The 18,895-nt window shown below is 44.4% G+C and overlaps 2 protein-coding genes across 3 annotated transcripts in view; one reads left to right on the forward strand and one right to left on the reverse strand.

Moving 5' to 3' along the window:
* LOC125770426 (protein lingerer) overlaps positions 1-16,971 on the reverse strand; it is a 197,147-nt gene extending 180,176 nt beyond the window's left edge. For both annotated transcript variants that reach the window (XM_049440000.1, XM_049440006.1), the window contains exons 1-2: positions 16,828-16,971; positions 13,987-14,578 (exon numbers count right to left, since the gene is read on the reverse strand). The gene's annotated coding sequence lies outside the window, so the exon portion shown is untranslated. The remainder of the gene's footprint in view (positions 1-13,986; positions 14,579-16,827) is intronic.
* LOC125770450 (PI-PLC X domain-containing protein 1) lies at positions 856-5,286 on the forward strand. Its single transcript, XM_049440100.1, has 4 exons — positions 856-1,273; positions 1,463-1,945; positions 4,190-4,940; positions 5,013-5,286. The coding sequence occupies exons 1-4, from the start codon at positions 1,147-1,149 to the stop codon at positions 5,272-5,274; spliced, it is 1,623 nt and encodes a 540-aa protein (XP_049296057.1). The 5' UTR covers positions 856-1,146; the 3' UTR covers positions 5,275-5,286.
* Positions 16,972-18,895: the final 1,924 nt, after the last annotated feature.

An 18,895-nucleotide genomic window follows, 5' to 3' on the forward strand; every position in this document is an offset into this window, starting at 1 on the left:
TCGTACCCCCGGTTTCGCTCCCGGTCGATTCATCTCCGGGTAATGCGAATGTAGAGCAGCACTATGTAGCGATAAGCGACAAAAAAAGCGTCCGGCACGCGAACGAAATACGGCAGACGAAGAATGGCGATCAAAGCCGGACACGGTGTAATCTGGAAAGGGGTGAAAAAAGGTGTTTGGCGTATAAGAGTGAAAGTGTACAAAACTATCACCACGTCGTTACTGTAATGTCGAACAAGAATACAACATCAAAACCGAAGAGAGTTCTCACTGTCGATGTGTAAATATTTTAATGAGTTTACTTTGTGGACATATAGAACCAAAAAAAAAAGGAAAAACAAACCCCTTTGCAAATAGTACCCCGGGGGTTTAATGTGATAAAAACCAAGCGCCATTTTAATGCAATTATAAGGCAGAAGGTAGGCTTCAGGAAAAGCCCCCAAACAGAAGGTCAGCAAAACCACAAATGGGCATAAAATCAGCTGTGAATCTCTCACTCGTAACGGTGCTAATGGGGGTTTGCCGTTCCAATGACGATTCCCGTTCCGTTGCTCATTCAACTCGATTATCGGTTTGCGACATATCTGGCCGGGAGTTTTTGGAGACTTCCTCCCGGCATGGTGAATGGGTTTTGTTCCGGACCCCCTTTTAAAGCTCGCTAACGCATCAACGAATCAGAGTCAATCGCTTTTAATGACATTAACCCGTTGGCGCGTTACGCCGGTATCATAGTTCGCGCGTGAGAGTGAACGGCAGGGTGAATAGCGAAGATGAGACACAAAGCGAACGTACCGAGCACATGGATTGCATTCCGTTTTGTTGCATGTTGATAGGCCGCAACGGCATACGCACACCGCCAAGTCAACGGCAAGTCCGATGACGGGCTGCTGGTGGACGGTTCAGTAGCGCAGCGACTGTCGCACGAGTGAAACGAACCCTCGGAGGGCCGTACACGCTGCGCACGGGTTGCGTTTACGCTGGAAGATAGTTCGAAAACAAAGGCGAATAACGAAAGTGCAAAACCAAGCGTTTCTCTGCTGTAGTGTGCATTAGTGTGGTGACTTTGTTTTTGTAGTCCAGTGTTTTGTGTAAATAAATTTCCTTGACCCCAAAAGAAAACCTTCGTAACGGGTAGAGGAAAACATCATGTCCTTCACAGTGCAAAACCACAACAACAACAGCGATGTGGTGAGGGTTTTCATCGGGTTGTTGTTGGGGGTGTTAGTGTTTCTACAAACAGCAACGACGCATGGGTTCGCCCAACAAACGACAGGTAAACAGTGAAATTGCGGAAAGACGCATTTGGTGTTGTCCCAAAAATTGTCAATCAAATGTTTGTTCCCTTCGAAAAACAAAACCAAAATACCCCACCATGGAGATGTGATGATCTTTCTCTCTCTCACACACACACACACACACACACACACACACACACACACCCAAAACACTTTTGCTACTGCAGGTGATCGTGTGTACAAGCCGGAAATGGACGATCTCTACATTACGGTGAACGCGCGCACCCGAACCCTCGAGCTGGCGTGGCGCAATTTCGACGATCTATCCAATTACATACTGCTGGCCGAACAGTACCCGGTGGAAGCGTTCGAGCCGCGCTACTACTACTACACGAGCGACTCCGGTTCCACCAGCAGCAGCAGCGGCAGCACAGCAAGCCCATCTGGTGTCACAGACGGGGAAGATAGTGGGACGATGACACAGATGATGGGTGATGATGCGGCAACCATCGCCCACAGAACACCGGAAGTGTCCACTGCTGGTATTGGTAGCTCTACTACCGAAAATAGCGTCTCCACGACAAGCGGCTACGACTACAGCGAGATGGAGCTTGGCTGGGTGTACGACTTCCGGGACGAATCGGGCTACCGTAAGAAGGAAGTGCTATTTTCACTACAACCGATCTACACCAACGGTTGGACAAAAACCGGTAAGAATGGGTGTCACACGCGGGTTTACTTGCTTCCGGATTTGGTGAGAAATATTTGTGAACATAAATTTTCCTTTGCAGCAGATTTGAATGTTTAATGTAACGGGCATTTGAATGGGAAATAGTTTTTGGATGGTAAATTCCTGACGCATATTTGATGTTTTGTAATTGTGAGCAAACCCCACTTCAAACATGTTGTTTTGTGCAGTGACGTAGAAAGTCGTCTCGCAAAAGCATGTGTTTGGTGTGATAAGCGACCAAGCGTTGTTTGTCGGCTACACGTGCCTATAGATAGAGAAGCATCGCACCGGCACCGTTTATCGTGCCGTACTGACCATTGCATTTGACATAATTCTATGCGGCTTATGGTGAGTATGATGGCCGAGTCCGGCTTGCCCTTTGTTGTGGGGTTTGTGGGTGTTTGCGTTTGAATGTGTGAGTGTGAGTGTGTGTGTGTGGTTAAGCACCGCAAATCATTTCCAGAACGTTGGTCAGAATTAAGTGAACCTCCTTACGGACATTAGACGATAGTTGAATGCAGCAGAAAAGGGGTGACAGTGATTGGTATTCGATTTTAATAGTGTTTGTGAGCTTAAGGCTTAGTGGAGAAGCATAACAAAAACCGTGCTAAACATGCATATTCCATGACACTAATACTGATACTGATACTAACGCATTTACTAATCTTCTCTGTTTAGAAGCATTAATCGAATTCGCTGCAACTCGATTCGTGCTAGTTTTGGAGTTGCGAAAATGAGAAAAACCGGATCATCCGAATGTACATTTGGTGTTGGCAAATGAGGAAATTTAGATTATAACCATTATCCTGATACGGTTTCGCATCGTACACGACCATTGAAATGGGTCGTCGAACTAACAACTCAAACCACCCATTTGCATCGTTTGAAACGCTTGAAACTCCTCCGTACGTGGAGTATGCCGGGTACGATTGTCACGTACTACACACGGAACACGGCAACAGTTGGGCTGAGATCGCAATCAAAAGGAGAACGATTGGAAATGGTCATTAGAAGTAAGGTCGGTTTCAGTTTGTTTCCTACCGTGTATGGGAGTGTTTCGACCCTGCCCCAGTGTGTAGAGTCCTTCGTATTGACAAAATTGGCACACTGTTGGTGCAAATGGTGATGATCTGATATGCCGGTGTTACGTTTTCCTGGTGCACGATGGAGTTACGCACCGTAGAAGACCAACACAAAAACCTATTCTGAACGACAGTTTCAACGGTTTCGAAACGAATTCCAATTCTTATCGCTCTAGGTGTGGTGATGGGAAACATAAAAATGGAAGCAAAAAAAAAACAACAAGAACCTTATATGGTTGTATCTACGATAAATTCCGCTACGATAAATGCTATTAGCTGTTTTGCTGAATAGGCTTTTGTTTTCTTTGGGTTTTTGTTTTTGTTTCTACCTGACGATGTTGGCAGTGTCATCAGTAGCGACAAACACGTGCACCTAATTTCACTCTCATTAGCATAAATTGTTTGTATTATGCATGTCGTTATGGGTGAAATTCTAAGATGTTATTCCATTACGAGGTACTGTTGCTTCTTGTAATCCACCATGTTGTGGGAATTCCTCTTTTACGTTGAATAAAACATTCCCTTTGCCTAGTAATATAACAGGTTATGTCTAAATTCTTGACTAAACAGAGATCCGCATAAACAAGTCTTTCTATCTGTCAGTTGGTGAGTCACAGGCAATTCCCAACATTGTGCCGGTTCAAAACATCAAGAAATTCAAGATTATTAGATAACTCCGAAAGGACGCACCACTCGAAACAATTGTGTCATAAAATTGTCTAACAAATCATAAAACACACATCGGATGGCTGTGTTTGAAACCTGCCGCAACAGTGAATCACCATCAGAACTCCGTTCCGAAGTAAACCGGTTAGTCTCAGTTTGCTCGAGAACGGGCTAACCGCTAACACAATAATAACACACCGAGAGTTGACCGGTGTTACGCCGCCGGGCATGACTCAAAACATTCGCATACGTACGGCTCATTTATTCCCACTCTAACTATCCTACACCGGCGTAGTCACGGGAAGAAATGTTAATGAGACTGCAATTAGACCACATTGGACCGCTGTCCCAGAACTCCCCACTCCCAGCCCAAGCTGCATCTGCTGTGACATCAAAATTCTCACGACCTCCCAGGCAATACAAATCGTCCAAACGTACACTACTAAACCTCACTCGAAACCCTTCCCCTTCCACAGGTATCAAATTTAATTACGATCTCATGAACGGCGTCAACACAAACACCAGCTGCTACGGGTACTACGCGTACTTCGTACGCCCAAATGGGACCGTCCTGTCGGCGCACTGCATGAAGCTGCACCCGAGATGGATGATGGATCTGCGACCACATCTGAGTGCGTTCCGCATGCGGGAACTGTTCATACCCGGTACGCACGATTCCGCCTCATACAAGGCCGGTTTCGATCCGCAGTATCAGGAAACGATCATCACCAAGTACGCACTAACGCAGGATGACGATGTATATGGGCAGCTGCTACAGGGCATCCGGTACATCGATCTGCGCGTCGGATACTACAAAAACAGTCCCTCACCGTTCTGGGCTAACCATGGCATATCGCGACTCCATCCGCTGATCGACATTCTCGAGCAGATCAAGCGATACGCGCAGGAAACGCACGAAATTATCGTGGTGGATGTGCAAGAATTCCCCGTAGGATTTGGCAAGGAGTACAACATTCACACAAAGTTAATAAACTTCTTGCAGAGCTCGCTAGGGGACGTGATGGCCAATCCGAGCATTGGCTGGGATGGGACGCTCGGTGATGTGTGGGCTGGCGGGAAGACGGTGGTGTTGGCCTACGATCATGAGTTTGCCTTCCGATCGTTCTCGCACGTGGTGTGGCGTTCGGTACAGCAACGCTGGGGCAATGTGCAGAAGGTGAACGATCTGAAGGACTACCTGTTCAAGGTGCACCATCCTCGTGGATTGTAAGTATGAAGTAAACATTACTCAAGAAAAGTGAGATCGATACTGACATCTCTTCCTTATGCTCATTTCAGCCGAGAATACTCATACCGCCCAGTGGCCGATATGGCCGAACTAACGCCCGACCCTTGGGGTGTCATTACGGATCGGTACGGTGGTCTACGAAAGATGGCCGACTCAGTGAACCGGTTCGTGACCAAATGGTATTTTGAAGATCTCGGCCCTACCGCCAACGTGGTCGCAGTCGACTTTGTACGCGGTACCAGCATCGTCGAGGCGGCAATCTACTGGAATCTGAAGCGTGTTCCAAATGGTTCAATAAAACTCCTCTACTAGAACTACTATCATGGCTACAGAGGCAATTACGTTACGGCACCAGCCAGTTGACCATCGGGAAAACTCATTAGATGTTTGACCAACTCGTGTGGTGCATGAGGTACTACTATGCTCACCCGTCCCCGAAACATCAAAATCATCGCTAATTAATCACTAATTGAGGAGCTTAAAATAGCACCAGGAAAATCGATAAACTGGAGCAGAACAGCTAGCTAGAAAAGAGATACGTTTGCTGGGAGTTCTGGAGATCGTCAAATATTACGTACGGCTAACGATGCGACGACCGTGCTACTTGTGTTTTCCGGTGGCGAACATGAAAAATCAAACTACACAACCACCGGTTAGAACGTCAACATTACCACGTCGTCTGTTGACACCGATTGATTATCAATTCGGTGTTGCGGTGTTATGCTGCGAAAAGTGGTAGTCCGTCCATTTGGTGGGAAGGATTTTATTTCATTTTATGACCATAGCGTCATCAACTGACGTTTATTTGAGTCCCCGGGTGTTGTAGCGTAGCAATTTCCGAACAGCAATTATACGTCGGATGCTGGACCGGGGATAAATGGATTCCGAATTAATGAGCTTATCGAAACGATAATGTACATTTGAATGGAGTGCGGAACTTCATCCAAACCGTTGAATTCCCTTGGGAAATTCATCATAAAGATGGTTGTTTTCGATAAAGTATTTTGTTGCGGAGTTCTTTCCCACCCCCCGTTGGATGCTACTTTATTCCATTTTGAAGTTCTCCATCGCTCCAAAAATTGACCCGTTCGTGGAAGGGTTACTTCTCGATGTTTTATGACGGTGAAGAAGTTTGGCTACCGTTCGGCTCGTTAATATTTAACGATGATAGCGTTGCAGCATTTCTTCGCGATTGCCTTCTTTTTCGTGAAGATTATTGGTCGGCTGTTTTGTTTTGGCAGTATTTCTTTCTTTCTTTACGTGTGTGTGTTTAGTTAGCCATTTTTATCGCGTTAGTTTCGCACTGCATTTACCGGCTTTTTGTGAAGGTAAAACCCTTTTCTGATTTGCAAAGGAAAACAGATCTCACGGAATGGTTTCCCCCAAAAATGTTGAAAGAAAATCAATTTCATTTCTCAAACACTAACCACCCCTTTTTCTAGCCCATAAAGAATAAAATGGTTAAATTAAGCAGCTCAAAGCCAAACCCCAAAATACCCCCAAATGCGCATCCATCTCGTCTCGGGAGTTTGTTGAGAGATATGGGCAGGATGGGGAGTTTCTTTTTTTTTTTGGGGCCGGTTAGGTTCTTCGGTTGTCGACATTTCAGCTTCATCGAGCCAGGGCTTCTTTGGTTCGTTTCTTGATTGACCCTACATCCCAGTCCGGGGAAGTTAAGGAACAGAAGAGCGGCTTCTTATTGAAGGTGTTCGCCTACCCGGTTACGGGTTTGGCATAACGTTTTATCATGGCCGCCATTAAAAGGATACGGCAGCAAGCTAACATGGCCGGTTTGGTGGAGGTTTTTCGAACTGTGTACCTTCGCTGCGGGTGAAGCTGGTCTCTTGCCATGAATTTTGCTTTGCAGTAACGTAAATCTTCGTTCCGCTGGCCCGTTTCTTGGTACCCCCCGAAAAGTTCCCCAAGGTATTATGGAAAGGAAATATGAAAGCGTAGCAAAATTACCACACGTCAGGGTTTTACTGCAGCTTTCTCGCTTCGAATTTAACTTCGGGAATAGAAAGGAGAAAAAAAGGTCTACCGCGGTGCCCTAGCAAACGGTTGGACGGTAGACGGTTTCTTTTTTTTAATAAAGGTAGCAAAATTCGATTTTCAATCTGTGGCGCTCGTGGTGGTGATGATTGGCAGGAAAAGCTTCACTCAGCGAATCCGAACATGATAGATGATGAAACGACGTGGGGCGCCAGTGACATAAAGTCGGATGGTATTTGGTGAGGAAATATTTTAGCCACTGTGTGCTGAGGCTGGGAAAGGAATGGTTGAAATTTCTTTAATTTTGCTGGTGATATGGAAAGAGGAGGAAATCCCCCCATGGGAGTGCTGTGAACCGTTTGATGCTTGTATCAATATCATTACGCTCGTTTGATGGCCGATCGATAGTGATATTTTTTCCTGTACGATAAAAAAGGAGTTTGAAAAGCAAATTCGAGATGAAACACATCATTTTTCAATGTCAAAATGAATATATGCTTTGTTAGCTCTCCTAAAAACAAAATCGTTTGTGTCTTGTTTTTTTTGAAAATGGAAATTTATTTTCTTAAAAAACCTTTTTCTTTTCAGACAAATCACTGCTATTTAAAAACACTCTCAGCAGAAACATTTTCAAACCTAACTGCTGACACAGAAGGTTAAATCCTTGCCAAGGACATCCAAAGCTATTAGTGTTCGTCCAAGTACAAATTCGTTCGTGTACGTAATGAAACTGGCGCCTTGCGAAAGTGCAAATAATAAATCGACTCCAATTCTTCGTTGCATTGTGCAGTGTGCTAAAGTATGGTTCGGCCCACGCCTTCCGGTGTGTACGGCGGCTAATAGTATGCATTTATCTTGAGCTGGGAAGAAAACGGCTTGAAAGCTTTTTACCGAACCGAAACAACACTCAACCTACGGTACGATGTTTTGTGAGGGCTAGGACGATGTTTGTAAGCGCGAAAATGTAGTTTAAACCCATTCAAACGCTACACTGTACGGTTTGAAGGACGTATGAATTCCGGAAATTCTATGGCTGACGTGGTTGCAACGCTGTGGTTCCTCATTTCATCCAACCGCGTACCCGGAAGAGGCTCTGGTACGTCAGTTTTTGAATGCACCGATGCACATTTGATTGTACAAAGAAAAAAAAAGGGTAAGTAGAAATTCAATGCGTGCTCTAAATGGTATACCCGGGGTAGGAAGGTTACTCCATCCGGAAAGTATGTAGTTCCAAGCGGGCCAACATGTGCGAGCCCACTAGCAACTGCCCGGTGGCTGAAAATAGGCACAACCGCTTCCTAACGCGACAAGGTCATTTCCTCACGGGTGTACAAGGTTCATGTTACTCACGTAAATATGTACATTTGCCCCGGAATCAGGCCATTCGGAATGCGCAGCTTTCACGCCCGAAACGCATTCTACTGCCCGGCGGGGAGAGTTCTTTAAACCGTGCTGCCGCATGGAGTTTTCGGGGCAAATATTTGTGTATGTGACCACTGGCCGGACATACCTGTGCACACTTGCGAGCTGGCTAACATTTCGGTCACCTCCATGGTTGTGCCTGGTGTGGAATGCTAACTCACAAGCTAAAAACTATGCAAACGCGAAAAAAAGAAAATAATCCAACAGGACTTTTAGTGAAAAGATTTAAGCCAAAGTGCCAAGGTACATCTTTTGTGTTTTTGTTACTTCAAAAGCACAAACACACTGTGAAAGTCCTTAATATATGGTGATTGCAAAAATGAATTTGATTATTTTTATCACCGTTTAATGTACCCACGTCACGTGCTGTGCGACGCTCAGGTATTAAGGGGTTTTTGTTCGCGCCTTGGTTACGTACGAGCAAACATTAATATTCATGTAGTTTTGGGGGGATAGCGGGAAGTAACACCAGCGACCAGAAAGTTGAGCTTTTGGGAATTAGCTCATGCTTTTGCGATAATCTCCCTAAAACCGTTCACCGATCGTATTTCATAGCTTATTAATCAAGCTTTAGCGAGGATAAATCGGGGTCGACCGTCCTGACCGTTCTCTTCCCATTTTGTTCTTCCCTTCTTTAGGCACCCAAAATGTGCTAAACTCCAAATAATGGACCAGTTCTGGTGTGGTTGTGAGCTTAGGCATACAATACACCCTCGAGGATGAAGGGCGTAAAGGCGCAATGTGAAGTTGATGCGTACTGTTTTCCGGGAGAGTAAATTTGAAAAACATTAGACTGGTTGATCGGTGGACACAAAAAACATTATTTAAACATACAGGTTTGAAGCAAACCATTCATACCCAAAAACAGGCACAGTTAGGTTTAGAATCACGTACCAAAACATTCCCAACCCCAAAAAAAAGGTCGTTCGAATGGACCTGCCCGCCGGTTGATTGTTTAGGTTGTCTATACATTTTAGACCACGGTACCGGTACAACCGGTAGTTTATCCCTCCCGGGAGGATATTCTTGGTAGTACTTCACATAGTACGTGTCTCGCATACGCCCGGTCTCGAAGCGTATTAGTACGACGGGTCTGAAACATACGGCGAACAGAGGGAGGGAAACAAACATTCGAATCAAACGACAATTGTGGTATGCCACGAAGGTATACAAATCATGATGATATACCGTACCCGGGCACATGGTTTCTGTGCCATTTGCTGGCAATACAATTCATCTGTATCAAAACAAAACCCAAATCATTCGGATTCCGGACTGAAGCCGTACGATAATTAATCATCGTTTAATCTGTTGTTGAAGCGACTCTTCATTTCTCATTTCCGCTCTCTCTCTCTCTCTCTCTCTCTCTCTCTCTCTCTCTCTCTCTCTCTGTGCTACTTTGGTTCCATTATTTCATTGAGTAAGGCCTTTGTAGGTTTGTATGTGATCCTCAGTTCCCGTTGACGTCCTTGTGAGGAATAGAAAATGTCACTCGATGCGTGTAACAGTAACATATTTTCTTTATTGTGAGACACAACGTTGTACATCCTTCCATATAATTTCCTGAAGAGGTTCAACTCGGTTTCCAATAATGTGCGTCTCCAATAACCCAACCAAACGTTACGATGTCTCATTTCATAATTATTCGGGATGGTGCATTTATAACGGCTTCAACGTGGAATGGGGGGCCAGCAATTCCTGTGACCGGTGAGTGGCGTCATCCATCACCATCACATGGTATGGGTGTGGATGTGGGTTTTATCGCGTAGGGTAAGTGCATTGAATCGCTCACACCCGCTCCTAGTCGAAGTCATCGGGAATGGTTAGCGCCGTACACACCATATCTGCTGACATACCTCGGACAAGGATAAGCGATGATAGAAAAAAAAAAAACCCAGCGGAACAGAGTGTCTGGCCTTAATTGTCTGTCCGGTCGCATCCTCATTGCTTTCCATTTGGGTGTGTATGTGTCAGGACACACTAGAACCTCGTTGAGTTAAATCCTAATTTGCGCCATGTATCAATTAGCGTTATCACTTATTCAAATCCCTTCCCATCCACATGGAAAACGTCCTACCCTTCATCACCGGCTAATAGGTATATCTACGAAGCCGGGAGATATGTAATGTGAAGTGGACGATATTTTACTGAGCTAGGAAGTCCATCGTGGCAGTTAGGACAACCATTCGGAACAAACGCTTTACTAGCATTATGCTCGCTGTATCCATTAATAAGAGTGGCCGATTAAAGACATTTCTGCTTCTAGCTATTGCTTTAGGTTTGATTAGCTGATATTAGTAAATAATGTCTGGTCGCTTGGCACCAATCAATTCAGAACCTTGTGATAGGAAGAACTGTTGGAGAGCTATTGGCAGATATTAGTGGTGATGTGCAAAACCATTTTGTGACAAATATGCCTGGGAAATGCGCTTTAATATTTCGCTTTAAGTAACAAAGTATCCACATAACGCTCAACGAGATAAACAACATAACCTCCAAGTATTTCCCTGAAACTCCAAAACACCACCGCCTGAAAGATGTCTCTGAGTCTTGCGAACTCATCAACAGATGAGTACATTTTTGTAATGCCGTAAGAAAACAACAAGGGTTAAGCTGAACCAGTTGTTGCTTACTCTCCAGTACCTGAGAATCCCAACGAGAACACCACACGGACCGGGCTTTTGTGGCGATAAGCAAACCAACATAAAGTTGGCGATAACATGAAAGCCAGCCAGTTTTACGTGGGAAATAACATGCAAAACACCATCAGATAGGCAAACCCGGCCTATGGTACTGTCTCGGATACTTGTTGTCGTACCCGGGGACACAGACTCTTTCCGACCCTTTCGCCTGCTTTCGCTTGCCCCCGGAATGATTATCAGCCGTTGTTTCGTGGGTTCTAGTTGGTTGCTTTTGTAAATTAAATTCAAACCATCGCACCAAGGACAGCGCAGGCGAACGTTCGCCATCGGAACCATGCTGGGGCGTTCGGCATTCATTTATTCATCATGCCACCGGCTGCCGGGGATGTGATGCCAAGGGAACTGAGACTGTTGTGTTGGCTGATTGTAACATTGTAACCTTTCCATTTGATGAAGATGAGCTTCCACGCTGGAGGTTAACGGCAGTTGTCAACGGCTCTCGGCAGAAAGCGATCGTCAATTCGCTTCGGGAAAACCTTGAGGCGATTGCAAAATTTCGAGGAAACTGCTACAATCACCTTTTCTATAGACATTCATCCAGGCTTCAGTGCTCCTTTCAAGAGATGTAGTATACATTTGGAAAGAAGCTTATGGCATGGGTAAATAGGCTGCTCAATTCATTATTGCTTTGCTCCCATTAGGAATGGAACAAAATAAGTAGAAGGAATCCTCCCGTCCTTGGTAGATTTTCCGATGGCTTTGTCGGTTCCAGGTCTCGCAACATCGGTAAATGTTGATAGTGTTCCATACCGAACATTATTATCATTTGTCTTGTGATGGAAAATGATGGATTTACTTTTTGGCACTGGTTAACTAGAGGCCGGATCACAAGTTGACCACTCCCTCAGCGAATCGCCCACGGGGATTTGAACCATAAAAACTGGAACAGCAAGAAGCCTGTAATCAAAAATCAACGGCTCTTTTGTTCCTTTATGATGGCCAGTTTTTGTCCAGCGTTTGGTTGTTTTTCGGCATCCGGTATCCTTTTTTTTGTTTTGTACGGTCCGACTTCCGACTATTCAGTTTCGGGGTGCTTCTTCGGCTGCTGGTATGCTCACATTACGCCTGAAGCTGTAACTCACTGGCCTAACGGTTGGAGAAAAATCATCATTTCGCGGAATATACATCTCGTGGTTTGTCTTCTAGTGGTGCTTGTGCTTAAAAAGGGAATGCCCTTAGTTAGTTTGTTAAACAGCTGGCATTTTGAAAGGCTTCCCTTTTGTTTGACTCCAACCTCGAATGTCTCGGTCTAAGTGCAAATGGAGGCGTTCTTAGAGAGTCGACAGTTTATGTTTTTTTTTTCTTTTTCCAACAAACTCGCCCACCCGGCTGTTGGTCGATGAGCAGTAGTCTACTGCTAGAGTAATCAGTAGTCTAGCATGACAGTAAACCAGAACCAAAACACAACAAAAAGAAATGGCAGGAATTGTTACCGACACGTCGCTTTGTTTGCCATTTGCGCATTTTATGAGGCAACTTGCCGTAACGGTACACTGCTTCAATCCTCTCCGCACCGGTCTGCACATCCCGCGCACCGTAAGATCATACAGACTTTCCCTTTTTCCTAGTGTATCGTAACAACGAAGGTCCTAGAGTTCGCTTACTTCTTGTCGGAGGGCTGTACAAGATGATACCACACATCTACCGACAGAATCCTACCCATCAAAGCATCATAAATCCTCCCAGGCAGTGTTGTTCATTCTGGCGAGCAGGAATCGCTTGTTTGCTTCTTTCGTTTTTTGGGGGGCGAAGGAGTCGTCGCCAGCCGAAGCATTATCATCATAATGCACAACGCCGTATTAAGGGGTTTGTTGATGAGGAATACATTAAAGTACTACATGGTTTTGCACAAACGGCACAACCCGGGGCCGTGTGTTCCCTTCCCCCCCAAACCCCCCTACTCCAAAACATTTGTACGACAAAAAGTGCTACACGCACACACGTGGTTAATGGCGTTGCTTTGCCGTGCCGATGCGAATATAATTATGGAGATCTTGGCTGCGTCTGACGTAGATGGGTATTTATGAGGAGGGCCCTTTTCCTGTGTACACACACACACAGGCACAACCAACCATACACAATGTAGGGAGGTTTTATCCATATCCATCTGACAAGAAGATTGATGTGTACGGTGACATAATAATGCGGATCTTGGTGTAATTCAGAGGCATCGGGATGGATTAAACTGCTTACTAAAATGGTGACAATTTGGAAACGTTGTTTCAAAATTCACTGAAAAGGTAATTAACGGGAAAAAGCGCTACATTAAATTTTAAAATCGATTCCAAAATTTTGCTACCTTCTGGATCAATGAATAAAGTTTTCCCATTTCGGTAGAACGTGCTTAGTTTAAAACCCGCTTAATTGGGGTTCCCTTTGCCGATCTAATTAGACTTCTTAAATTTTCTAGACAGATTTTTGGAGAGAGGCGGGTTTAAAGGCATACCCCGCCTTTAAATGAATGACAGCAGCAGTAAAGAACAGGTGGAAAAAGTTTGTCTTTTATACCCCGAAAAATAATCTCGCTTGTGAGCGAAACATGCCCACCCTAACTAAAACAAAGGGACAACATTTTTCAACCGATCTGCGAATGAACGTTTTGGTAGGAATTTAATTACGAAATATATTGCTCCGGACACACGAAGAACACTTTTGCATTCCAAACTGTACTAGAAGGCCAATTCATCTTCACTCCTGTAGCGTTCGAAAGGTAAGCGAGTCACCTCAGTATTTCAAGCTCAATCCATTTTTCCTTCACTGATTGCGCTCATTAGTCATGCCGTGCCAATTTCAACCGTCACGCAAAGACGAAGGTTATATGTCCCGTTGCGGTTCAAGGGGGCGGTGAATCGGAAAATTCGTGCTGAAAAATATACAGTGCATCATCACCAAGCAGCTGAGCTCTTACCTGATGCGTTTTTTTTTCTTCTCCAACCGGGCGAAAATGGAACCACCACGAGGGTTTTCTGCGGCTGCCGGCTGTGTCGCAGGGGTTTAATCCAATTAAAGAAAAAATAATACGCGGCTCAAATTTGATGGTGTCCTTCCGGGTGGAAAAATTACCCCCTTCGCCCCTAACACTTGGTACGCCGTTGGGTGGGGGAGAGGGAGCGGTCTACTTCCTCACTTTGTGCGGGTAATGCCTTTTGTTTGCGTGGCGGTTATTTCACGATTCACGGTGCAACGGTTTGGATTTGCGTGTGATAAATGAATTATTGTTACCCTTTTCACACAGCCACACACACAGACACAAAGAAGGAAACGATTTTTTTTCTCTCTCTCTCTTTCTCTTATCTGTTTCCTCTTCACTTATCCTGTTGCTTGTTGGTTGGATTTAAAAATTTTCACACTAATTTGCTGTTGCGCATTATTTGCTCGAGTGCCCCCCTTCAGGGATCTCACATTTAACGAATTGCACCTAAGTGATAACACTTGAACTGGTACGTTTTCTTTCTTCACTGTATATTTAAGACCACAAAGATAAACAAAAAGGACACGAGCTGTAAAAATGAGAAGAAAATCACACATACGAACACAAAAGTGACGTTGGAAAATTGCACAAACACATTAGACTTGCAGAAAAAAAAAGAAAAAAAAAAACACACACACTCACACACTACGAACGATGAAACGAATGTAAATAAAAGCATAGAAAGGATTCACATTTTTCCTGGAAAATCGATTTACGGTTACGGTTTGCATCAACACCAGGCGGTCCTCATATGGAAGAGTTTTGTATTTTTATGGGATTCTCAATCTCGTACGTTATTAGCACGATGGTGCATACGCCGATATGCACATTCGTTCCTGGAAATTCTAGTGGAATAAATTTCCTCGATTTCCTTTTTTGTTTGTTTGCTGGTGGCTTCGTATGCCTTGACTAAGCATTAAATTTCCCATTTTCCGGTTTCCCGATTTCCATTCTCCTCGATGTCGTCTTTTTTGCACCCATGTCTTCCAACACCTTATCCCGTGCGATAGGATTGAATGAATGGGAATCTTTTCCCATTCGCTTGGTATTTTATTCCGGGCCACTGACCCGTTCGATACCGGTCGAACATTCGAGTTGACTTCTGAGTCCGGAATGAAGGGAGGTAAATGGCCATGCCGTGGTGCGATCTCGGCAAATCTGCACTTTAGTTGTGGAGAAAATGCCATTCGTTCCGGGGGGGGCAAAAATTTTTAATTATCAAACTCACTGACACAGCGGAAAAAGAACTTTTGCTTTCCTATCCGGGGGTTTCCGGATTCCGCTTCTTGGCTCTTGCCACTACTCGTCCACTAGAAAGACACTAGAGTGACCAGCTGAAATAACAATCACGTATTTTATTTTAAATCCACCAACAGCGCCACAGCACAGTGTAGTATTTCACCTTTTTATCCTTTCCCGCACCCGGTTTTTCATGCTTTTTTCTCTTGGGTTTTCCCGCGTTGGACAGAATCCATTCCTGGAGAGGACTGATTATAAGCATGATAGGTTTTCCCGGTTGGTACCGTACCAACCCGGAACCGGAACTTTATCTGGGCGCAATGCTTGGGCATGGACGTTTGGAATAGTGAAATTTCATGCCTATTTTCCCCCGTATTGCCCGGACAGCTGGCATTCGTGGAGCATGGACCATCATGGGTGGTGGCAAATGCTTCCTCATCATAGAGCCACAAGAACGATTGCAAAACCACAAGCTCTTATCTTTTGTATGGGCTTTAGCTTATTCCTCAACCACATTCGTGTGGAGTCCATTTTATATGTATGCCGTTTCCATTTACTTTTGTTTATGCCCCTTTTTTTGTTCCTCTATTATTTTTGTACTTCACATCATAAAACGGAGCCAACATTTTATGCTGCTAGTGGCTCCATTTGTATTTTAATTTGTATAACAAGAGACTAAAGGGCTTTTGGTTATCAGCTACTGTCCCATTTTCCGAAATGCACATACACACACACACACACTCTCTCTCTACAGCAACTTGCAGGAAATGGGGGAAAACACAGCCACCGTTTTGAAAGGACCGCTGGGAAACTGTTGTATCCCGCTTTTGGCGCCCAACTTTTTATCGCCCAACCGTTATCATCGCTGAAACTTCTCGTCTTTATGTCTTTAAGGACGAGATGTTTCACCATTGTTTTGGGGGGGCGGGCGCTCGCGCTTTGACACTGAAGTGATGCACTGAAGGAGGCAAGACGACGATGCCCTGTCGATGACGTTTCGTAGTTTCGTGCCCTATTGTTTACCCGTCATACACACACACACACACTAACTTGCGCACACATACACACAAAAGGTGGTAGTGAAAGATTCAAGATTATTACGGCCACCATGATGCCTACTACCAAGGTAGATATAGGTTGACGAGCATCAAAGGATGACACGATGCTTGAAGAAAGATTCTTCCTTTCTTAAGGGTTGAAGATTCGAGGACCATCTCTTGTGAACCTTTTGCCCACGTTTACCCACTTTAACTTTAATAGTGTGGGGGTGGGGGAAAAAGCGAAACACGTTACACACTCAACACAAACAAATCACACGTATTTCCACTTTTAACACCCTCCTTTCGAGGGGTGTGTTTTCCCATCAACACATATTTCTAGCCGCTACGACCACGTAACAAAATCACGAAACTCCCAACGGTGCCGAACCGACTGTTGTACCAGGCATATGTCTAGGCAATTTATTTGGAGTGATTTTTTTTTCTGCACCCCCGGAAAGATTCCTTCCCCGGTACAATTATACCGAAGATACACACACACCTCTTTAAATACGGGACGCGAAATCGCGACATGTAACGACATCCGACACACACAAAACAGTCGACGCAAGACGGCACTGGAAATCGGGATGGGTTTTTTAGCTCTGGTGTGGCCAACGGTAGGCAAAGATCTGACTAATCCGAAACAGCTCCTTCCGGCCTCTTTCGCTCGTGTTCTAGCTCTCGCTCTGTGTTTTTACTTAGAACGGATGCACAAACTGGGGAGTCTGCGCGTTACGGACCACCCCGCCAAAAACCGCACTCTTTGTGTGCGAGAAAGCACTCACCGCTCACTCATTGGAAGTTGAGCGGTTGTTTCGATTCGTATGGCAAAAGGGGGGAAATTCACCACGAATAGGGAAATTCATTCCCCACGCATCGCAATACCCACCTATATGACTGTCGGTGGCAATGTGTATGATTTTGTGTTTTTTTTTTGCTTTTCTATACATTTATTTTTCTCGCAGAACGTTTCTCGGTTTTGTTGGGAGGAAAAGCGTGTACAACCAAGATAAATGAACACGACGTACGGAGCAGAACTGTGTCAGCTGTCGGAAGCAATAGAGAATCAGTGGGTAAACCGTCGGGCCTGTCGTCACTTTCAATCATGTCTACGCGGGTCGAGCAAGTTTCGTGATTACAAGCCTACCGAGTGAAGGAACTGCCGACTCTAGTGGAAAATGTTGTGTGAGCAACGGAAAGGTAAATAAAAATCAACGATTCGCTCTTAAACAATGGTATTGGTGTGTGTTGATTAGGTTTTATGTACAACACATCATCATAATCATACGATAATTGCGAGATTTAAATCTTTTCTAGCTGTGGTCGGAACAAAGCAGTTGACTTTCATATTTCTAATGAGAAGTGACAATTTTTGCCCACCAAACCAAAACACCCTTGGTTTAATAACCTTGTTTATTGTTAATTAATAAAATCGTCCAAAAAACTTGTATGCGAGTTCAAGGGATTTATGTAGAGGTTACAAAAAAAAAAAAATGAGGATACGAAACTTGCCGGAAGCGACTTGTTACGTAGGATAATTAAGGACATTTTGCGTAGCATTTGTTGTCGTTTTTTTTTTTGTTTTCTTGAAAGAAAGATAAGGAAAAACATTTTTAAGCAAACAAAAGTTAGGTAACATGCCCCGAAGGTAAAAAAAAGAGATAGGACAAAAGATAGCTTAACATCATCTCGCACCGAGGACGGAACGGAACATTAAAGGATGATCTGAGACAAGCTTCAATGGTGCTTTAATTTGCATTTGTACTCTTCATGTTCTCCAAGTCATGATGATAGCCAACCTGCTTACGATGCTCAGTAGAAAAAAAAGATCCTCAAAGCTGGCCCAAGAAAGTTGACCCCTTTGGATGGCTATTTGTACCGTGAAGATAGATGAAGCAATGGTACCACCGGGAGCGCATGGAAAGCTCACCTATCACAGCCCACCGTCAAAAGGTCGCACAGGTTAGTGTGATAAAATTTAATCACTTCAGAAAGAGTTTCTTTACACGAAGCGGAGATTCAATTTCCACCTGCTTCTCCACCTGTCTGAGGGTTGGGTACGCAAGGTGTGAACCGAAAGAAACTTACCTCCTCCTGGAAAAAAACAAGCTTTGCTGTGCTGTTCCTTCACGGCATGGCTCCATATCCCTTCCGGTGTAGTTTAAAGTATGTTGTAAGGAGTGCGTTAATCTAACAACTGACCGAAAAACTTCAACCAACCAGGTAACTGCTGTAAGGGGGGGGGGTGAAATTTAATAAGGTAAAATAAAACACACCTCTAAAAGCATGTTATACGCGCCCGCACACAAGGTTGGCTTAAATTTTCGGGACGGCCCTTTGGTAAACAAAACCCGTTGGCTTCTTGAAGGGAAAGTTTAATTAAAAGACACACACACACACACACGCAAACAAAATCTTCCAACAAGATGTAGTTGCTTCCTTGCGGAACGTTAAACGATGCAGAGTTGTGTTTTTATGCTCTCTTAGCGTATGATAGCGTCATACGTCGCATTTTGGGAAAGAAATCAAAACTAATCCATTTTACAAGACAGAGGATTTAAAGTTCC

The sequence above is a fragment of the Anopheles funestus genome, chromosome 3RL, assembly GCF_943734845.2.
Source record: "Anopheles funestus chromosome 3RL, idAnoFuneDA-416_04, whole genome shotgun sequence".
Taxonomy (NCBI): Eukaryota; Metazoa; Arthropoda; class Insecta; order Diptera; family Culicidae; genus Anopheles; species Anopheles funestus.